Source organism: Lygodium microphyllum, chromosome 2 (assembly GCF_053477565.2).
Source record: "Lygodium microphyllum isolate KBCC chromosome 2, Lygodium_microphyllum_v1.1.10, whole genome shotgun sequence".
Taxonomy (NCBI): Eukaryota; Viridiplantae; Streptophyta; class Polypodiopsida; order Schizaeales; family Lygodiaceae; genus Lygodium; species Lygodium microphyllum.
This window is the reverse complement of record NC_141136.1, coordinates 159,968,353-159,992,813: the sequence shown is the minus strand read 5'-3', so window position 1 is coordinate 159,992,813 and position 24,461 is coordinate 159,968,353. Positions and strand designations below refer to the sequence as shown.

Below are 24,461 nucleotides of genomic sequence, written 5' to 3'. Positions count from 1 at the left end.
GGTGTTAGCTTAGAGTGTTAATTGAATATGTACCTAGTTATAAACAAGACTCTTTTATACTATGTAAGAAGATTGCAAAAAGTGTCCATATGTATAAGATAACATGTAGAAATTAGCAAAAGTTTCATAGGAAAATTGTTGTGGTAGAGCGCATCTACTTTTGATGATGTAATTGCTTATTATAATATATCATACACTATTTTAGAAAAATAAAATAAAATACTATAGTTATTGAGTTGTACCACTACGTGCTAGAATCGTGTCTTTAAACAAGGTTAAGAGGGTTAGTCATGGGTAATGCTAACCTTACTCACCCTAGCCTACTATCATGTGAGTGGGGTTAACCTCATGATAGTAGTCTCATGATAGTAGCCTACTATCATGTGAGTGGGGTTAACCCCCGCCTACCCGCATAGGATGCCTTTGTGTGTCACATGTTAGTGTTAATTGTTAGTTTGTTTAATCTCTTTAACAAAGAGAACTGAGAGTAAACTTGCCAACAAGGGTAGCTTGAAGGGTTGGGTTTAAATCCCCAACCAAAGGCAAAACCCCCACCTATCACCACCTTGTATGACCAAAATGGCGCCCCTATGTCAAATGTGGCAGTCTCACCACCACCTTATGTGACAAAATCCACAAAAATCCCACATAATAAGGCATTAAATTTGTAAAAAGTCATATTTTTTTTTAATTTATTAGATTTTGCTAAAAATACAAAGTGATAGATAAAATATATTGGCATATTTGGACATGACAAGCATTTAAAGAAAGAAATAATTCTTTGATATTTGGGATAGAGTTCTAAAAGCAAAACTAACTTTTTTTTTTTAAAAAAAACACCTTCCTAGGTCAATGTTTAGATTATTATAGAAGTTAAATGGCAATATGTAAAGGCCCTTTGGAATTTGTTGAGCTAGTGATTATTAATCTATAGTTGGTTAAAGATTTACTCCATAAGTTAGATGTGTTTGCATGTGTACATATATATATTGGATGTCCTATATAAATATGTTGTATATGTGTGCACATGCATGTGCACTTATGTGTATGCATTCTTTTTGTTGTATGTATGTGTTGTAAATCAATAACTTGAACATATTTATGTTTATGGATATTTGTAAGCGTGCATAAGTGAAACCAAGGTATTATCTATAAATTTGGGTGTACATGCATGTTTGTGTTTTTTTATTGAACAATCATTAAGATGTAGAAAGAGTCACAAGAAACAAAAGAGGGATATTAAAAGACTTTGTAAAGGAGAGCCAAATGTATGGAAGCTATTAACTATCTATGAGAACTTAGACAAGAGCCAAAGGTTAGCTAAGGTCTTACTACATGACGTTATTGATACAAGACTTTTAAAAAATGCATTCTTAAAGACAAGATATAAAACATTCATAGGAGATTTTTCTTTAATGGTTGCCATATTATTAGCCCCTGTAACGTGAAGAACCATTGTATTCCTTCCAAAATGTGAAAATAAAAGGCAATAGATGAGTATAAATCAAAGGAAAAACGTTACCAAACACAATTGAATGAAAAAGAAGGTGCAAAAGAATAAAAATAAGTTTTCTACATGCAAGAGCATTCAATGGTAGACCTTGTGAGGAATGTTGCAAGCATCGCATGCATCCATGCATCAACAAGAGAAATGGTGAAGGGATTCTTAGGCTCTACTTTTCTTTTCTATTATTATAACATGCTAAAATGAGAAATAATGAAGTTTGACTTAATATATGGTGGGTATACACACACAACTATACTACAAAGATGAATGTGGGGTAGCATGGTGCTACATGTCTCAATTATTCATCATCATGTCTACCTATTTGGTGCAAGCTAGCATGTAAAGCCTAGCATATTGTGTGCCTTACATTTCAACATTTCCCCTCAAGCTCAAGTCATGAGGACAATTAGACCTTGGGCTTACATTACTTAGGCTATATACTCTCGTAGCATCTTGGAAGTACTCTCTATCTCAGGGCAATGCTTTTGTAAAGACATCTGCAACTAGCTTCTTTGTAGACACATATTGTAGGTCTACATCTCCACTAAGAACCTTCTCATAAATGAAGTGGTAGTGGATCTCTATGTATGCCATGTGACATGAAACACAAGCATGATGTTGCTAATATTATCATAGCAAAGAGGTATTGGATCCACTACATCAATACCCAATCTACTATAGCAAACTACATAACCACATGGGTACACATGCTACAATTGTTGCCCATATGTACTTAGCATCAATAGATGAAAAGGCAATTGTATCCTCTCTATAGACTACTTCTTCGACATCCATGATGCTATTGCTCATGCAAGATTGAATACCTAGCTTGACAGTAATCTCTTATCATCTGCACTAGCTGCCCAGTCACCATTCATGTATATACATGAAGTGTGGATTCTATACCCACCTTGTAGTGCAATCCATAGCCCAATGTATGTTTGAAATAGTGCATGATCTTCTATATTGCATCCAAGTAAGATTTCTTGGGTGACTATATGTATATTCTCACAACACCAATTGCATAAACAAGGTCCATACTTTTCAATGTGTACGTAGATGAAGCTACCTACTATATGCATGTATGTGCTCAATTCTTCAATCTCATCATGCTCATGTGTTGAAAGATTTGTGTTTAGATCTAATGGTGTACTCAAAGATATGCATGCCATCATGACATACTTTGCAACCATATCCAATCTATCTACTCTTTACAACTTCTTTCACCACTTCGATGCCAAGATAATACATGAGTATCCCTAAATCCTTCATCTCAAACTCTTGCCATAATTGAGCTTTCATCTAGGCAATCAATTGCTCATTGTCGCTTGTCATGAGAAGAGACCATCAATATACAAAATGAGGAGCACTTTATCACTCCCCTTGACTAGTGTAAATGGTGAACTATCTAATGGGCATGCATGAAAGCATAAATATGGGAAGTAGACTGTAAGAGGTAGCCATGCCAAGCTCGTGGTGCGCATTTTAGACCATAGATTGCCTTGTGCAATCAACACACTCAATTGGGATATCTCTCATCCAGATATCTGGATGGTTGCTACACCTCAATCAAGTGACCAGTCAAAAATACATTCTTCACATCCATATGATGCATTTTCCACTTATTGGCCGTAGTTAATGCTAACATTACTGCCTTGTTAGCCACCAAACTAAAGGTCTCATCATAGCCAATGCATATTCTTGGGCATAGCCTTTTCCAACCAAGCAAGCTTTATATCTCTATCCATGCTGCCATCTCCATTATATGCTTAATCTTGTATACCCATTTGCATCCAGTGACATTCTTGCTCGTGTGTTAAGTCCACAATTGTCCATGTACCATGTTGTTCCATGGCATCCATGTTCTCATCCATAGCATGTATCCTAGATCTTCTACTATATCTTTGAAACTCTCAAGCTCTTTCTATTGCAACATGTTTGTCATATTTGCGTGATGTATAGTTGCAAATCGATCATAAACCAACCTTTGTACTAGATGTTTCACACGTGTAGAGTGATAGGGTAAATTGGGTCCTTCTCCACCTATCTATTGGCCCATTTGCTACTCACACTCTATTGTTCCTAGTGTCACTAATTGACCATTAATATTATCAACATCAGAATCTAGGCTATTTGGTGTTAACCTTGAGCTCGTAAAGCCATGCGACTGCGGCTTTTAACCTTTCACAAGTTGTTTTTCCTTCCCAATTGCAGGAAGGACTAAAGAAAGATGATGGTTCCCATAAAAATGCTTTTTTGAGATGGGTATAGTTGGCAAGATCAAAATGGAGAGACTCTCCCAAACAGACCTTGAGGACCGCAGAGCAACGACCGAGACTATAAAATCAAGAACATCTCATCGTGAGCATGAGGATTGTCACAAAGACCATACTAGATAGACATCGTGATGTGAACCGAGATCGGCCACCATCCCTTCACAGCTCCAATCTTTCTTCATCAGTTGCACCTTGCAAGCACCCATTCTTCCCCAACTCTCGAAGAAAGACAAGCTCGATTGCTTGAATTGGCATTGGCATTATGGTCGTACAAGAGCAATTGTATTCTAAACACTTTCAATCTCTTAAGACTTCATTACCTTCCCTCCTATTCCCATCCATTAATGGATTTGGTTATTGTGTCTACACTGGATTCATTAGCTTTATGGGACTCTGTTCTGATCCACATTCAATGTATCTGCAAAGCCTCAAAGGTTTAAGAGTAAGACTTGGTTGCGTTTCGTTTAGCAAGTCGAGACATTTGCGTTCAATTCACTTCAAGATGAGGCTACAACAACTTTCTATTGGAGGCTGCCCAACCATGAAGGATCACATCATCAAGATGAGCTTGTATCCCTAGGTAAATATATTGCCTCAAAACACCTAGTTATGACTTTGTTGTCACATCTTTCATCACCTAAATATAATATCTCATACCAATCTTCTCACTTTTTGCATTCCGAATACCATCTCATAGGAGTTAGTCCCAATGGCATTAGAGTAGAATGTTTGACATCAAGAGATGATCAAGAGGAGCAAGATCCATTCATCATACTTTTTTAGATGCCACATCATCTAGGAAAGGAAAAAGAAGAAGAAAGGGAAGAAGGCTGAATTGAAGTCATCTTCAAACTCTAATTCTAATAAAGAGGGCAAGTATAAAGGGTTTCCCAAGTGTCCACACTAGGGAAAGACCTTGCACTCCAAGGAAAAGTACAAGAAGAAGTATTATCCTCACCTTCATCCTAAGCAAAAGAAAAAATGACAAAGGCTACTTCTACATCCATCTATACTTCATTTTTAACTACGAGAATTTTCCTTTCCATCCATTAGGTGGAGCCTCTCCTGCATATGTCTCGTCTTTAAAGAGGCCTTAGCTCGTGGATAATAGTGCTACAAGTTGCATGACTCTCAAGTGCGAGGAGTACAATCACCATGGGTAACATCTTATCCATGCCTATTAGTAGTATTGGCACCATGCCATTTTTACTTGATTGCCCATCACCAAGTTCTATAGCAAAGCACCTCCATGTTTTGGATTTGGGTTTTTTTTTCCGTCTTAGTTCAGGGCACTACCCATCTTGCGACACTAGTTGTTATAGAGCATGCAATCTCTATTAAGGACGCTACCACAAGAGCCATACCTTGGATGGGTCTTCAGGAGCATGGGCTTTATCAACTCCATTCCCCTTCTTTTGTATTGGGTCCTTGGCATCTCTCATTACCTCACCCATCTAGCTTCCATCCACCTCACAAGTTTCTACCCATCCCCCACCATCTCCTTTAGTGGTTCTTTGAGCCCCCTCTCCCTTTTAGAGAAGGATATATTGATATTAGCAATGTGGTTGTGGATCCCCCAACCCTTCTATCAATTTTGTTGTTGTGTGTATTAATGTTGTTTTTCTTTTTTTTTTTTGTTTTGGGAGTTTTGTGGTTCCAAGATTGTGAGTTTTTTAAGAGATGCACAATATCTCAAGGCTTTATATCTAATGCAATGGTTGAGAGCTTTTTAAGAGATGCACAATATCTCAAGGTTTTATATCTAATGGAATGGTTGAATCTATAAATTTTGTTGTGTATTAAAGTTGCTTTTGTTTTTTGTTTTTTGTTTTTGGGGGGAGGGGTGTTTGGGGTTGTCGGATTGAGAGTTTTTTAAGAGATGCACAATATCTCAAGGTTTTTTTATCTAATGCAAATTATCTCAAGGTTTTTTATCTAATGCAATGGTTACTTTCACTCTTCTCAAAACCTCCCTTCCTTGCTGCTAGCATGTCTATCTCATACTCTTTGTTCCTAGATGTCTCTCTATAGGTGTGCTTTACATCGCTCCCCACGATCATCTCATTCTTGGCAGGATTCCTTTGGTGCGACTCATTCAAGGTTCTCCATTCTCATTGGCTTGTTCTAGCCACCCCTAGCAACGGATTTTCATTTAGGAAGGTCATGCGACCTGCTTGGACATCAACATCGACAAACTTCATCACCTATGGTCCAATCTTCCATCGGATTTTCTCCTTCCATCCTTTGGTTTCACCCAAGTTTTGAGAAGAGGTGTTAGTAAACTTATTATCTTATGTCTTCTTCAGAATACAGCTCTTGCTTATGAGCCTTAGTCAAAGTCAGACAAGGACTTTTGAAACTACCATTTTCTCAAGCCATCTTCACTCACTTGTGTCAGTCCTCTTCATTCCAGACACATTAGGTTGAATTAGAGTGCGTTTGCACCATTCACTTGGGTCAATTCACACTGCACATTAATGAACAATAGATGCATTTGCCACTTTGTCACATGGCAATAGGGGCACTTGTTTCCGCCTCTAGGCAGCCACATCAATTGGTCAGATTCATGATCATTGGGTTGACCTGTTCTGCCAGCCACATCCTACTTATATCCACACTAGTCAATGCCTCCCACAGTCCCACCTCATCCATAATTCCAGCCAGCCGTTTTCTCTCTTCATCCTCAGTCAAATCTTCCACCATGAGTCCAACATCAGTGCTGCATGCAGAGGCTGATTGTATTCCTTTTCCATTGCATCTTTCCCACACAAATGCATGTTACATTGGATGGCCAAAGCCCAGTCAAGCAAAACTTTATCCACCAATCTTGAATGAGCTCTTTTTCTGTCCTCTCCATACTCCCTCTTCTGTTGCACTCTCACACATACATGCTTATTGCATAAATGCTCATTACAATAAGCTATTTTTCCTCTGTGTGTTCCTCTTCCATTGCGCATTCTCACACATACATGCTTATTGGCCAAGCTAAGTCAACAAAAAATTCAACCAACAGTCTTCAGTAAGTGTGCCTATAAACTTCAGCAACTTTTATCTTTAAGAAAAAGTTTTGTGCCTGTAAATTTCCATGACTGAACTAATACTCCTTTAAATTTGAGGAGGATTGCTGGAGATCTGCCAATTTCATTCAAGAATCATTTCTACATAAATCAGATAACAAAATTCATCCAACACAGTCTTCAATAAGTGGGCCTATAAACTTCAGCAACTTTTATCTTTAAGAAAAAGTTTTGTACCTGTAAATTTCCATGACTGAACTAATACTCCTTTAAATTTGAGGAGGATTGCTGGAGATCTGCCAATTTCATCGAAGAATCATTTCTACGTAAATCAGATAACACATGCTGAATAGTCTTAAAACAGTGGAAAAGAGACAAAAGTGCTAACTGCCTTGAAAATTTTTGGGAAAATCTCAAAGCTGAACATACACTTACATAGCAAATTAGTCAATACAGTGCCGACATACAGTCTTCGATAAGTGTGCCTATAAACTTCAATGAAAAATTCATCTGACACACTCTTCAATAAGTGTGCCTATAAACTTCAGCAACTTTTCTTTAAGAAAAAGTGTTACATGTGCCTGTAAATTTCCATAACTGAACTAATACTCCTTTAAATTTGAGGAGGATTGCTGGAGATCTGCCAATTTCATTGAAGAATCATTTCTACATAAATCAGAGAACACATGCTGAATAGACTTAAAACAGTGGAAAAGAAACAAAAGTGCTAACTGCCTTGGAACATTTAGGAGAAATCTCAAAGCTGAACATACACTTATAGCCCCTTCCAGAAAAAACTGAATCTTTTACAAACTGCATATAAGAACGCAGGAAAAACCATGAAATTGTTACAATTTCACAGCTGGGCTTGGAAAAAATAATCCCATTCATCAAAGCCCAGAAAATGTTCTTTTCACTGTCTGAACATATGAGCTATACGCTAACAAGAGATCTGATCACAGCCAGAACCCTGGAAAAACCCAGCAGCACTGAACCTACAGGACAGCAAGAGCTTGCTGGATCTCAAAGCTGTGTTTCCGAAGGAAGAAGCTTTTGAGATGGCTGAAACAGGTGAGCACCTGCAAAAACAGCAAGTCTTGGAAAACACAAAAGACAAGTGGTTAAGTCCAGTTGAATGGACCCAAAAAAACCTAAACTAAGTCCCTTTGGCCCACCGCATCCATATACTTGTTTTATGCATGTGGATCTGCTGCAATGAAATAGTCACTAACCACGACTGTAGCATGTGAAAAAAGCCATAATCCTGCAGTTTCTGAACAACAGGATCTCCTACTTGCAATCAATCAAACATGCTGCAGTCACCTTAGTGCAGCTTGTATATCTGCTGCATGTGCCTGAAGTCTCATGTTTAAGAGTTTAAAACATCACACTTCCATAACCGAGATGTGAAGCTATCCACTGCCTTCTGAGTCAAACCCTGACAATGCTTCAAGTTTAAACCCAATAAGTTTGGGCATCCACCTTCAATGACCCTTAATACTTTGTCTGTGATTCTCCTACAACCTGACAAGTTCAAAGAGCTCAGAGAATGACCCATACCACTGACTAACTCATGCACAACCTCATCACTGATGTTGCACCGGGATACATCTAGGTCTTCCAACACTATACATTGTTTAGCCACAGCTGATATACCTTTGTCGGTAACCATGCTACACCCATCCAAGACAAGATTTTTCAGCGACCCACCAGATTGCTGAGCAATGGCACATACAGCCCAATCTGTAAGCCTAACACAGCCATTCAGATTCATGCTTGTGAGCTTGTTAGCTCCATTACAAAGGCAGGCCAGCAATCCCTCATCAGTCAAATTTGCCAGTCCACTGAGATCCAGATCTGCCAAACCACGGCAAAGAAACCCCACAACTGCAAGACACTTGTTTCCTACATTTGCACAATTAGCAAGACTGATGGCTTTCACTGTAGAATCACGGCGTAAACTTGGAGAAAAGAACAGTCCCATGTTTTGATCCTGAATACCATCACATTTCTTGAACCTAGCTTCTCTCAATCTACCACCTGTACTCACCAATACTGCAATCAATCCTTCTCCAGTAATGAGGTTGCACCTTTCCACATGTACAATCTCCACAGAAGAAGCAGCCTGTACAAAGGCTGACAAACCCCGGTCGCTTACACTCTCACATTTGACAAGTGATACCTGCTTTAAACCACTACAGCTTAAACCAAGAGCAGTCAGAGCATCATCTGAGAACCTTCTACAACCACCTACTGACACTCGTCTGAGGGATCGCAATTCTGCACCTTTGATGAAGGAAACAAAACCGTTCTCTGTTACCTGCTCTAAACCGTGTAAATTAAGGCACACTAAAGACTCTCCATAAAGGCCAAGAGCATGCAACGCTTTGCCCCCTATATTTAACCCTTCCAACCTTATGTTCCTTAGTTTCTTGCAACCTTGAAGGATTGCTTCGACACCATCATCACCTATGAGTGGGCAGTCCTTCAATATTAACGTTTGCAAATCAGGACTACCCTCACCAATAGCCTTCAACCCAGTATCACCAATCAATTGACAGTCATCCACATTCAAACAGGACAGTAAACGACAGTTTTTCCCAATAGACTTCAAACCACGATCCCCCACAGCAGGACATTTTAGAAGCTCAAGCTTCTCTAGAAGATGGCATCCTTCACCAATAGCAGCCAATCCATCATCTCCAATATTCATGCAATCCCATAAAGAGAGGAACTTAAGAGCTGCACAGCAAGACCCAATTGATGTGAGGCCTACGTCAGTGACCTGTTTTCCAGAAGGAACTGAACATCCTCCTCTAATGGAAAGCTTTCCAAGCCCTCCCCGGGCACCTGTCCCAACTGCAATAGCAGCCAACCTGACATCTGTTGCTTTCCTCCCTTCCAGACAGCGAGAAAGGTCGCCAACAGCCCACTGTGATTGAGATCAGCTGATGATACAGACTGAACTTCCATATCTCCTTCAGTGTGCTCATTAACTGATTGGAGGCACAATGTCTGCCTTTGTTTGCCCTTGAATGTGTTCCTGTGCATATGACTTTGAAGCATGAGCCAGTGCATGGACACTGAAGCACAAATGGCTCTATCCTGGGCTTCAGGCAAAAAGGAAAATATTTGAAGAAGTAGCTCATCTGGAAGATTGTTAATAAAGTCTTGGTTGAAAATATCATGCTGACTAACAGAAAAATTGCAATTTGAACCTTTGACTCCCACACCATTCTGCATAGAAGCACCAAACTGAGAGCAACCACCATGACCACAAGACAGTGGCCTGCTTTCTTGAATTCTAAGAAAGAAGTCATCATCCTCAACCCACTCAGCTCTTTGGGGTGAATCCTGAACAGTTCTGGGGCACACCTGTCGTATATAACTGCCGTGGAAAGTCTCAAATATCTCTAAGAGGTTACTTAGACCTGTGTTTGACGGGTTTGGCACCACACAGCCTCCCTGCGCAACTGCCCACTGCTTAAGATGCTCAGTAGCTTCTAATGGAAAGCAAGCCCCAAAAACATCCACAGGGACTTGTGGCTTCACACCCGCACGTCCACTGACAAGCCGTTTCTTTGCATTCTTTCTAATCATCTTAGATCAGAGCTGCGCACACAACCAAGTGATTTTTTAATAATTTGTACGTTGCAACAAAAATGCACGCCATTGCATGTCATTCAAGCAGAGCTACGTATCACGAAGGATTACAGTCGATTTAAAGAAAAATGTAAATAAACCTCACTATTACTAAAATAATCATAGATTTTTCGGATGTCAATTTACAGAAGATTGAAACTTCAAGTGCCAGCAATCCGACCACATATTACGCCCTGTTAAAGGACCATAAACATTGACGCCAGTGTAGTGTAATTCGTGAAACACTGGGTCACTATTGATGTATTGAACAATAAGGCTGCCTTTGGTTTATACAACTTTGACACGAGTCCTTGTCAAACCACATATTACTTCGGTATCATGCATGAATGGGAAGACAACACACCGTATGGACTCTCCAAAACGACATGCCAGAATCCGAGCTAAGAACAGATGGATTACGGAAGACGTAGCACAGTCAGGTATCATCCATGGCCGGTTCTCAAGCCTTGGAACAAGTAAGGAAGAGAGGAGGCAAGGAAAGAGAGAGAGAGAGAGAGAGAGAGAGAGAGAGAGAGAGAGAGAGCATGCACGAGAGACGCGGTAGCAAAGCGAGAAAGAGAAGAGGGGGAGAACGCGCACCAGAGATGCAGCAGCAAAGCGAGAAAGGGGGGGAGACGGATCTTACCAGGCAAGGGCGTCGTGCGGACCTTCTCTCTCTCTCTCTCTCTCTCTCTCTCTCTCTCTCTCTCTAAGAGCCACGGCGTAGGGGCCTGTGGTCTTCGTTTTCACGGCTCTTGCCCTGTCGCTCCCGTCGAGGGATGAAATGACGGAGGGAGGAGAAGGAAGGTGAAGAAGAAGAAGAAGAAGAAGACGAGGAAGAAAGAGAAGAGTAAAGGGGCTCCATGGCCACTGCGTGTGTGGGTGCGCGCCCCCTCCGCCCTTTTACCCAGGTTCGTCCCCCCTTTCTCCTGCCCTCCCTCCCTCAAATACGATGTTCCGTTTTTCTCTCTCCTCTGTCCATGTACCAAATACGATGCGCTACCGAACTCTCTCCCTGTACCACCATGCGCGCTCTCTCCTCTTTCTACCAAACACGACGATGTCCTCGAACTTTCCTCCCTCCGGCCATCGCTCCCTGGCAAATCCCATAACGCACCACGTGGCAGCCCACCAGTGGCCCTTCTGCTGTTTGGGTGCCCCCAAACACGCCCTTCCCAAGAAGGCGTTCCCATGGTGCAACCCCCACCCCCAACTCAAGAACTTTCACCAATATTCCAATTTCCAAAATGTTAAAATCAGGTCCATTGCAACGAAAAGTGCATGTTTGCTAGCATCGTGCATAAGAAATACTAGGCGCTCCTCACCTAGACTCGCCCCGGCGCTTCGGGGCAGGCGCGATTTTTGCGGGGGGCGGGTGCTGGACGTGTGGCACCCGCCCCCACGTTCTCTTTTTTTTTTGTGGGGGAGGTGGGGGGCTGCCACATGGCACCCGCCCCCCACTTCTCCTTAACTAATAGTATAGATGTTGCTCAAGTGCATGTTTGGTAGCATTGCTCATAAGGCCATAGGTGTGCCAACGTACTAGTGGTTTGAAGTACACTCTTAGCTAAGTAATTGAGTTAGTAAAGTTTAGGCCGGATACACACCGGGCTGTGGACGGATGCAGGGTGAAAAAAGAGGCGTCCGCTGCCCTACATGTCAAAAGGCCATTAGGCTCGATTTTTGCGGATGGTGGACACTTCTGGGCGAGGGATCTCTCCCGTTCCGAAATTCGGGCGTGCCCAATGTACAAGACGACAACACCTTTCTCCAAAAAGTGGCTTGAGGGACTAAGGGGAATTGAACCCCCACCAATCCCTTCACACCTCTCAATTGTTACCCTTAGGCCAACCAACTTTTGGTGAAATACATGGGCGCAGTTTAGTGTCTAAACAAAGTAATGAACAACTTGCACCTCCTGTCTGTTCATAGCCTCGGTGTGTAGCCGGCCCCTCTCTCTCTCTCTCTCTCTCTCTCTCTCTCTCTCTCTCTCTCTCTCTCTCTCTCTCTCTCTCTCTCTCTCTCTCTCTCTCTCTCTCTCTCTCTCTCTCTCTCTCTCTCTCACACATAGGGGGCAATGGACACCAATCACAATAGCATTGCACAATAGATAATATCCACCAACCTTGGCCAATTGCCTTCTTGGGCATATGAAAGTCATTAATGGTATAATATCATCAAAGGCAAATAACTATTGGTTGGTTCAAAGATTATATCATCGACAAGGCTATGTTGGCTAAAGCCATTGGCTATTATTTAGCTACCATCTTGAAACATACCATTTTTAACATGGTGCAAACATATACCATCTTTCTATTGAACAATGTGTTTTGAACTTTCCTCTCTCCTCCCACTCTCTATCAAATACTCTCCTCCCTCACTAGTATATCCCCTCACACACCATGTGGTAGCTGGCCAATAGCCCTTTTCCTACCCCCAAACTTGCCCTTGTTCCCATGGCACACCCTACCCTCGACTTACGAACTTTCACTAAAATACCAAAACATTGAAATTATCATGAAGAGTGCACAATTACCAGTGCTACTCATAAGGAAACATGTTGCACTAGCATGTACTCATTAGCATTGCTCACAAGGGCATATGCATGGCATTATACTATTGTGGAAGTGCACCCTTGCATAAGCAATTAAGTTACTAAAACAAGTACATGTGACAACTCTCTCTCTCTCTCTCTCTCTCTCTCTCTCTCTCTCTCTCTCTCTCTCTCTCTCTCTCTCTCTCTCTCTCTCTCTCTCTCTCTCTCTCTCTCTCTCTCTCTCTCTCTCTCTCTCTCTCTCTCTCTCTCTCTCTCTCTCTCTCATCCACAATCAGTTTTGGGCAGTTGAAGGTAATTGAATCATTGGGCATAGTTTTTATTCATCACTTGATAAAAGCTAGTTGAATCCATCTATTCCAAACATTCCAACTTTGTAAGCAGAAAGATTAGTCATGCCCAATTGGGAAACCTTGAACCCAAGTTTACAAGGAGGACGTCATCCCACCTTAGATTTTCCCACTTACCCTTTCCGAATTCCACTTTAGCCATCCAATTGGTTATCATAATTCTCGAAGGTAGTTTTCTATCAAGTGTGTCCACTAGTTTTAATGTCACATTGTAGTCCCCCATGGCATTGAATGCTAATTGGAGCTATTTGCGTATCCCTAGGCAAAATCTATTCCTTTCTTCTCTAATCTTTTAGAGCTAGCTTTGGAGAAAGACTTTGTCGTGGCAACAAAGGATGTTGCTGGATTGATTACTACATTAAACAACACTATCATGCAGCATAAACCAATAGGCAATCTCTAGTATTTGGTAATTTTATTCTCTACCTTAGCACTCAACCAATCAAATCTTTGTTTCTTAGTTAGCCCAATATCCAAAGGGTAGTCAAGATATCTGAATGTTTCTCCTAGATTAATGCACTTGAATCCATACTAACTAAGCCAATCCTCCTCCTTTACTAGATTTAAGAATAGCAATAGTTTTCCATGTACTTATCTCCAAACTAGAGACAAAACAAAACATATTGTAGGTAGTAAGCAATGAGTCAATGTTTTACTAAGATGCTTCCGCTATGTTTGAATTATCATCCGCAAAGATTTGTGTGCATAAGGTTTTATTATCTAGCAATATGAGCCCCTTAAGAGAAACTTGTTGCACTTTGAAATCTATCAATATAAGTAATCAATCCATGACGATGGCAAAAGGCAATGGGATAAGGAGACATCCCTGCCTAATGGACCTCTTCAACTGTGACATCAACCCATTTGCATTGACCACAACTATAGCATTTGCAAACATGCCACTAATCATCCTGCAAAAGTGAGACTCAAAGCCCATCCATGATCGGGTGGCTAAGCTAAAATCCCTCCTAACTCTATCATAAGCCTTGTCCATATCCATGTTAAGAAGGATAAATTTTCCATCATTATCTAGTGCAAGATCAATAGCACAAATCAGATTTAATATAACATCATGGATATGTTTGCCATGCAAGAATCCATATATGATTTGGATGGAGTACTTTTGGTAGTAGGAATATTAATTTGAAGAGCCACAATTGTGGCTACTGTTTTGTGACAAACATTCAACATTGTAAGCAGGCACCACTATGCAATTGCTAGCCAATTTGCAGCCTTTGGAATTAACTCAATCAAACCATGATTGGCAAACTCTAGCAAGGAGCGTACCTTCTTAAAGTGAGTGGCATATTCACAAATGTCATTCTCACAAGTGTCCCATATTGCCTAATAGAACTTAATGGCCGCATCATTAGGGCCGGGTGCTTTGCCCACTTTCATTTTCCTAACAACAAACTCAAGCTCTTCAAGGGAAAAGGGTCTCGTAATCAATGTTGTACTATCAAATATCACTTTCTAGCACAAACTCAAGCTCTTCAAGGGAAAAGGGTCTCGCAATCAATGTTCTATTATCAAATATCACTTGTCTAGCGCAAGGTACAAGGGGAGTATCTACTTCATCTGCATATCCCAATGATGCCAATGCTGGTTTCCCTGCAATTGATGAAAAATGCTTTGTAAAGACCCTGGAGAGAGAAAAATCATCTTGATGGATGCTTGCCATCTTATAGGAGATACATCCAAACCGAATGATAATAATAAAACCCAACTAATTATGTCAAAAGCTTTATCCAAGTCTAAGTTTACTAACACATAGTTAGCTCCTCTTTCAAGGGAACAATCCATATCAAGCAAGAATACTCTCTTTTACTATTCATAAATCCATATTGATACTTGTGACTTAAATTAGGTAGGGTAAAGTTGATGCAGAAGGCTAGCATTTTTGCCATGACTTTATAAGGTGTATTCAACATGGTAAGAAAATGCCATCAATTGGGCTTTGTCTGTTTGACACTCTTTGGTACATGTATAGAAACTCCTTGATTGGCATACCTTGAGATGACCCTAGGTTTTTCTAAATTTTTGTAATTATGCTAAAAAACAAGATGCATAATTCTCAAATTAAATAAATCTTGAAATTTTAATAATGTGACTTAGATGTATAATTATGGTAAAAACAAGATGCATCATTCTTGAACTAAAAGAATCTTGAATTTTCAATAATGTGACTTAATTGTGCAAGGGTGGCAATAACTAGCATCTAGTATGCATAGTCCTAAAATGACGTCCCAATCTACATAATTGACTTCTCATATATGGAATTATATCCCACATCATTAATCTTGTCTCTCTCAAGAGTAGCCATTGTTTCTTTGACAACTTCCATAAATTGGGACTACAAAGAGCACATACAAAAGGATTCAACCTATAGCTAACTACAACAACAAGCATATATTAAGTATCAAATGAGAAGGGGCTCTCAACCTCTTGAACTATTTGACCCAAGAGTGTTGCAAGGGCATTGTACAATGTTCGGCTAGTCTTCTTCTCCATAGCCATATCATACTCCACCCACTTTTGGATATCCTCGCATTGAAGTGGATAAGCATGATGTTTGGTCAGATAATTAAATATTTGGAATACAATATCTCTTGAAACAATAGAGGATTTTCAACAATATTTAGTCTTCTTCTTTGTATGAAACCATATATTTTGCTCGTAATGTTGAAAGGGATTTTCCAACTATAGCACAACTCATTGCAACAATGAAGAAAAGCATAGCCAAATTTAAGTAACAATTGCAACTTTACAAGATCATTTAATTCATTCTAGATTGGCAACTTTACAAGATCATTTAATTCATTCTAGATTAGCAACTTTACAAGATCATTTAATTCATTCTAGATTGGCAAATTTAAGCCAAATTTAAGTAACAATTGCAACTTTACAAGATCATTTAATTCATTCTAGATTGGCAACTTTACAATATCATTTAATTCATTCTAGATTGGCAAATTTTAGCTTCACTAGCACTTGCTGCCATACCAAAAATGGAATCGGATCCAAGCTAATAAAGCTAAAGATGCCTAAAATACCAACATTAATATGCAACATAAGAGATCTCAAATCAATCATTGTTAATATGGTAAGCTTGGCCATATATGAGCCAATTGCCATGTTAAGTTACCAACCACAGGCTACCACCACTACTAAGCTTCAACACATTGAGGAGCCACCAAACTATGATGTTGGGCTTGATATATTCCCTCTAATCAATTGCACACAAGCTAAAAGAACACTACATAAACAACATTAGGCATGCATGATCTATGTAGAATCACTTGACTCATCCACTCTTATTCATGCATAGAAACACTTTTTAGATTTATACAAACATTTGCTTTGCAAAAGAATATCCTCCACATTTGCCACCATCTCTAGGAGACCTTCATCAGAAGATAGAACTCTTTCCTAGTGTTACTCCTCACATATCTCCTTATAGGCACTACATAAAAAAGAAATCCAATGAAAGGTTACTGAACTTATTGATAAAGACCTAATTTGATCTAGTTCATCTTCTTTTGGATAAATTGTGCTTCTAATGGAAAAGAAGGATAACACACATCACATGTGTGTTGACTATAGAGCATTGAACAAAAGTAATTATCAAAATAAATATTCAATCATGTAAGTAGATGCTTTGTTGAACAAACTTAAAGAAAATAAAATTTTTAGTAAGATTAACCTTTAAGTCTGGGTATTATCAAATAAGAATGGACTCTACATATATAATTAAGACTACATTTAAGACATAGTTTGGACACTATGAATTTATTGTGCATTGACTATAGGGCATTGAACAAAGTAACTATCAAAATAGATTCAATCCCATGAGTAGATGCTTTGTTGAACAAACTTGAAGAAAACAAAAATTTTAGTAAGATTGACCTTAAGTTTGGGTATTATCAAATAAAAATGGAACCTACATATATAATTAAGACTACATTTAAGACATAGTTTGAACACTATGAATTTATTGTGTTGCATTTTAGTCTTGCTGCTTTTTCGTGTCTAATCAATTAATATTTTTTAATTACCAATATTTTGTGATTGTATTTTTTTGTTGACGTTGGACTGAGTGCATAATAGTCGGGACATTGGATGGACTTTTGTTCTTTCAGAAGTTGCCACTCACTTCGGTGACAATCTTTCACCTTGTCTCTTAACACTCTACTCTAACTAACCATACATCCTTCTCTCCAAACCAAGATAGTAAGAATACAAGACTAGCTTTGAGGTGTAGTGAACTCATCTATCTTACCTTTCCATGTTGTAGTCCAAAAGCTTGAAGGCTCCAAGATAGTTCCCTAACCCAAACAACACAATCCGATGATGTCACTCTTTCACATCCACCATCAAGCATACCAATGAGTCAAGAAGTTAGTAGAGAAGAAGAGAAAAGCAAGAAGTGGATGAAAATCTTCACCTTCCCTTAGATCATACTTACACTAATGCAATAACAAATACATGTGTGCACCCTGTGTAATTGTTGTAGGTGCAACAAATTGCAACCAATACAATGCAGGAGATAGATGCAATGTGCATAGAAGTGAGCTCAACTCTCACAAAACAATACAACATGATAATAATGTGTCCATGAAGTACAACAATAATACAAGTATCCAAAAATAATACATTGAAGTGCTCCAAAAATAATAATCCACCATCAAATAAATTTGACACTTTAGCTTTTATTTTGCCTTGATATTCTTTGACTTTAGCCTTCACAAGTTATTGTTATCCCCCTTCGAAATGAGTGCCAGTCCCATCGCACTCATGTCAAAGATAGATACAAAATGTTGAGAATTGATGATGAAGTAGCTCTACAGAAGTAATGATCCTAATGGAGGAGTAATATATATAGTTGAGAAAGAATCTAGATGACGATGATTATATTCCTACTGCAAGAAGCCGTATGGGTTATGTTGTTGGTATTGTGGTAGATGTCAATGATGTCAATATGGTTGGGAACATACCTTTAGAAAGTGGTGTTATTTCCTGAGAATACACTTGATGGTGATACCTCTTGGGGGTTAAAGCATGAATGGCCATGGAAAATGAATTAGAAGTTGCAAAAGATAGGAGAGGTAGTAGCAAAGTTAGAAATGATGGCTTAGGATTCTCCATGAATATTTGTATCAATAAAGTAAAACCTCATGTGCAATCACTTCCTAGGGGAGAGTGCTAGTCTTCTATTCATGCACAAGATAAAGAATATTGTTGGTTTGGGAGATGGGTTAAACTCCAGGAATGCCCAAAGTATTGTTCCACACTTGAGGACCCAAAACAGTGAATAGGTTATAGTGTAAATATTATGTGAGTGCACGGGTATACATAGGCTAGTATATAGTTAGAAGACTACTCCATGGGTTCTTCTATTAAGGATGGGTGAAGAAGCAAGGAATTTTGAAAGTGATAAAGATGGGAAGAACTATTGTTGCAAAGGGAAAAGGGAGTTGGTTCGATGAAGAGATTGGGGAGAGACCATTGGAGGGAGATGGACAAAATGTGGATCTCAATCCAATAAGCTCCTGAAGCACGTGGTTCTCTTTTGGATCAAACACAAGTAGCTCTATTGTACAACTGCAAAGTCTCTAAAAAAGTTGTACAAATCTCTAGAGAAATGATATGAGAATTTCTCTAGAAATGATACAAACATATAAGTGAAAAGGTTGCAGAAACGCCTTTGGAAACTCACAAAGTCTTTGAAAATGTTATAAAGATGCTCCAAAAAGAAACTCTACTTAGTTCGGAAGGAGGGGTGAATGTTTAGAGAGAAATGGTGATCCAAGGAGGAGTACCACATAAAGTAGCAAAGAGAGATGCAAGGAGAATCTATGAGGAGAAATATAAATCCAAGCAAAAACACTAATGCCCAGAGAAAAATGCAAATCCAAAAAGTCTCAAGAAAATTTTTGTGAAGTCTAGAGGGAATGCTAGTCTAGATATTCTGTAGAGATAATGCCAATCCAAAAAAGATTTCGAGGACAATGTGGATGAGGGAAAGAGAGAATGCTGAAGAGAAGAGAGAAGGTTGAGTGAGGTGAAGTAAGGTGGAGTCGGATGAAGAGTGGAGTGAGATCAAGGGGAGTGGAGTAAGGATTATGATAGGGGGAGAGTGAAGAGCACAAAGGAATGACATTTTTTATATCCAACTTCACAATTTAATGGTATTGCCCCTTTTTATATAAAGGAACAAGCAAGAGAAAATCTCAATACATTTTTATCTCAACAAAGAGAGAGAGATAGAGACAGAGAGAACATATAAAATATTTACAACATCTTGAGATCAATTTGAGATAAATTTCAAAAGTCCCAGACTCATTCCAAGATAGATTCTACAGCCTTGGCAAAAACTCCTGAAGAGTGAAGCAAAGTTCCTATTGCCCTTGAGAATGTAATCACCATCACCTGACACCATATAAATAAGTTACAAAGCATATAGGTTCTCAAACACATGCATGTGTGTGTGTGTGTGTGTGCATGTGCGCGCGCGCCCACACACACACACACACACGGAGCATTGATACAAGGACATTATCATTTGTCTATCCATCCTTAACCATAGGAAGATTAGTGCCACAAAGTGGCATCAATATTCTTGGTGCACCAAAGCATATTTTGGATTTGGGGATGTTTATTGGAGCTACAATGTTCTCACTAATGCCTCTCAACTCAACATCTACCTCATTTCTAGATGTTTGTCTCGGTGAATGGCACAACCCTCCCAACTTTAGAATATATCAGTATGGGGTATAGGGTTATCTCCTAATCATTATGATTGATTAAGCGACATCCTTTCTTAAATTGTAGCTATCTACATAAGATATTTAACAAGCTACAACAACTAAAAGCCTTTTTGATACATTATGCAAGTGATGTTTATAATTAGATACATAATGTCCAAAGTCCTCCAAGAGTACACTCATGCATGAAGAGATATAGAGCCATGCCCTTGCTTTTGCAATAGCAACAACTTATGCCTAGCCCCAATAGGTGTCTTTCATGCATGACCTCAAATGCATATGAATTATTCTTATAAGTTTCCCAACCTCTAAATTTCTAAGTCCTTTAAAGTTTAATATTTGGCAATTAGGATCCTTTTTTTAGATATATCAATTAGAGAGAGGAAGAGGGAGAGACCAAGGTTGGGTATGTAAAAGTGCCTACTTTTGAGAGAGAGAGAGAGAGAGAGAGAGAGAGAGAGAGAGAGAGAGAGAGAGAGAGAGAGAGAGAGAGAGAGAGAGAGAGAGAGAGAGAGAGAGAGAGAGAGAGAGAGAGAGAGAGAGAGATCTTTCTAACAATGTATACATGTCGATAAGGGAAGATTAAAGTTTAGACATGTATCAATATAACAATGTTGTTGGAGAGGTTGTAAGCTCTTTTTATGAGGCACAAACGAAGAGCCTTGAGAGAAACAAAGTGCCTACATGTATGCATGCAAATACATGTACATTACACATACATTGCACACATTGATAATATATAAACAATCACCTCCACATATTGACAAACATTACCATAATATACTATCAACCGTAGGATGGAAGGCGACAAGATAGTAAAGCAAATGGGCAAGGATGCGGAAAGGTGCCAACTGTAAAGAGAATTGCAAATCAAGTGAAGGGTGTAATGCATATAACTTTCAGCCAAAGGCCGCAATCATACAATTAATTGTAATATTATTTTGGAAGCCATGTGTAGTGCCTGTGCAAGTTGTAATATTTTCCACTAGGTAGAAACGCCCATAACTCAACAAGGGTGTTAGCACTAATTCTCATTTACTTCATGAGAGTTGTTGTAATATGTATGCTTAAACTAGGAATAGGAGGGACCGATGCTCAACTTAAGTGGAAGCCCAAACTCCAAACCCCATATATAAAAACCAGAAGGTGAATAGATAAGCTAAGCTTATTCTTGTGGTGTGCAAACTTGAGAGCACGGTTCTTCTTCTTGCTTCTGTTCTACCTACTTATGCTCCATCTTGAGAGTGAGGGAGAGAGTGAGGAACTTGAGAGAGGTGAAACTTCTTCTTTACATGCACTCTTCTCTTATTTCCCTTCTTGGGTGAGAGGTAGATTGCAAGTGAGGTTGTGTTGCTTCTCTTCTTCTTCTCGTTTCCTCTCATAGATTGGGTGCTTGTCGATCAAATCAGGAGTTATCAAATTAGAGGATGTGGATCGAGTACCAACACATGAATCGTGGAGCCACCATTGAACTTTTGCTTCACGGCATCGATGAAGAAGGTAAGGTGGTGAGTTCACTACCATTACCAAATCGGATAAAGTGCTTGAAACAATAAGTGTTTCGTCAACTTCGATGGTTGAGCTTGTGAAAGCTCTAACATTTTGGTTCCATCACTAAGACCCAATGAAATCGTCTATCTTGGCAAACTTTCTCTTTATCATGCTTTGGAATAGAAGCACTACTTCCAAATAGAATAGGAGCATGGACTCCAAAATGGATTAGGAGTGGAGCTTAAAATAAGTGTGAGATAGAGTAGGAAGGATGGAATAGGAGAAATTAAAAGAAATTTGGGTTGAAATTTTTGATTTGATGTAGGTTAGGGAGTTAATGCAACCTTAGGAATAAACCTTAGATAACAAAAACCATTAAAAAATTTAAAGTTTTGGTCTATGTTCAATACCTTGTGGGAAAGATACGGGCCTGCTTGCGAGACCAACTAAAGGACTTGCAAAACCAAGGGGTTTGCATATCCCAGTAACTCTGTAGAGCTTCTTTATTATGAATAAAAGGCTAAACTCTGCATGTTTAATTTGTTTTCTAGTCGTGGGGACATAGAAACTCTGTTAGGTGAGATTAAAGTGTAGGAAAGAGAAAGGTAAGAGGTCTAGTAATATAATAAAGGAAGTGAAGGCGCATTGTAGCAAAACAAAGGCTCCACCTTCCTAGCACACATGATCACCATGCCTTGGCTAGGCCTCTAGCTTGTGCATCTCAGTGGTTGAGGCCCTAACTTGTCCTCGTCTGGCCTTAATCCTTCCTCATTGCCAATTCTCCTTAGTTGAATAAGAAGGACTAAGAACAACAATATTGGCCAATTTGCCCTTTAGGAGAGGATAAATGGACCTTAGCAACAACTTTAGCCTTCTAGGCCAATAAGGCTTCAAGCCTTTGATCATCACAAGTTTGGATTGGCCTTTCACAAAAGGCTACAAGGCTTAAAAAGACTTAAGGTCCCTATTGAATTGGGCTAAAGGAGTGGGCCAATAGGCCTTTTGTCTCACAATTAGATGCTATGGCCAATAAATCGATGCATAAGGCTAAAATGCTTTGTGTGGCCTAACTTGGCCAACCACCTAGTTTCCCTCCCTTCTCCTTTTGACCAACACCTCATTATTAAACTCATTGGTTATAAATCAACCACTTGGTTTCCATGTTTCTAGGAACAAGACCATTAGGCCCATCCGATTGGCCTTACAAGATCATCAACCCAGCAATTGAGGGTTGAATCTTTCGAGGCATTTGCCATGGTCTTGCCTTTGCCTTAATCAAATGGAGTAGATTGGATGGAGTAGAAATGAGCAAGTGGAATTGGACGAGAGGAATGCAAGCCAAATGCTAAGCCAACCATTATGACTCGAACAAGGGACATGGAGACTCAAAAGTAGGCAAAACAATTGAATAGGGCATCACAATCAATCGCTCCACCAACCCATTAGCCACATTGCCACCCTCTCTTTCTTGATCAATGGCCCAACGACCCATACCTTCCACCCACTCCTCTTCTTATTTGACTATCACATTGCAATGACTCAGCCAACTATGCCCCCCACAAGCTCACATGAGCCCCTTTTGGTTCAATTGACATTGTGAGAGTGGTTTTCCTCCCGCCATGTCACACGGCCAATGGATCACAACGACCTAGTGGATGACCTTCTCTTGGCGCCTAAGGTGATTGCCACAATTGAGTGGCTACAAAGGATTATCATGCCCAATTCAAGTGGCCAAAGGGGACTTGAGGTTGAAGGGTTTGACTCAACTAAATAGCCCCATGCTCAAATGGAAAACCTATGACCATCTCATGCCAATGTGTCACCTTCAAAAAGTACATTATGATTATCCTAATCATCATGGTCATGATGATGAGTATTTCCACAATTATAATAATTGTAGTCATTACGATCTTGGTTGGTCATGCTTACCTTTGATGATTCCCAAAAACTAATAATAAGGAGGTCATGCCTAGCCTTTATAGGCAATGTGTCATGCTTTGTTTCCTAAAAGCATAGTAGTACTCACACTAAAAATAATAATCTAGATGAAAAGGTATGTTGCAAAACAAGTCAATGCAAAGCCACTCATTCAATTTCTAAGATCAACCTTACGAGGGTCAACGTATCACCCATTGGTTTGGACCATTGCCTCTTTGACCCCAATAATTTGGACCTAACTACAATCATTGATTCCAAACAAGGTTGGCCTTATGTGGGCTATGCACTACCATGCCATAATGCTACAAGTTCATGGGCATGATTACTTGTAAAGTAGTCATTTCAACTTGATGTGCCATTGAACTCATTTGAGTTATTTGGGAAGGCTCGAAGCCTCAACAACCCACACCAAGCTTCTTATGTGAAGCTCTTTGACCATCCTGCGATTCATGTCCTACACCAATAGTTGACATGGCTCAGACTTGGAAACGAGTTAAGGATAATTGGACTTCTAAACCTCATCAATTTATGGCTAATATACACCACTCGTTCCAATTCCTAAGCCAAAAATCATGATGTGCTTGTCTCATATGTGACCATGCCTCCTCACATTGAATAACATATGCTTGGAACCACTATTGTGTTCCTAGGGAGTAGGTTGAGCGGCCTCAGTTGTGTCATCCTAAATGCAACCATGGAGTAACTATGAGGGACTCTAAGGATGACAAAGAGCATGGACCTCATCACCAACTATAGCACAATCAATGAGTGTTCAACACCCCATGCCCATGCAAATACCTGATGACACCTGAGTAACTTGATTAACATCGGGCAATACATATAATAAGCGGTCAATGACAAAACCCTTGCTCTTAAGGGAAATGAAAAATATATTTAAGTTTGTCCCATTTATATTGTTCAT

The 24,461-nt window shown here is 39.5% G+C and overlaps 1 protein-coding gene across 1 annotated transcript; it reads right to left on the bottom strand.

Moving 5' to 3' along the window:
* Positions 1–7,512: 7,512 nt before the first annotated feature.
* LOC148040541 (EIN3-binding F-box protein 1-like) lies at positions 7,513–10,400 on the bottom strand. Its single transcript, XM_087664180.1, has 2 exons — positions 9,820–10,400; positions 7,513–9,736 (listed from the first exon to the last, which is right to left on the bottom strand). The coding sequence occupies exons 1-2, from the start codon at positions 10,398–10,400 to the stop codon at positions 8,170–8,172; spliced, it is 2,148 nt and encodes a 715-aa protein (XP_087520306.1). The 3' UTR covers positions 7,513–8,169.
* Positions 10,401–24,461: the final 14,061 nt, after the last annotated feature.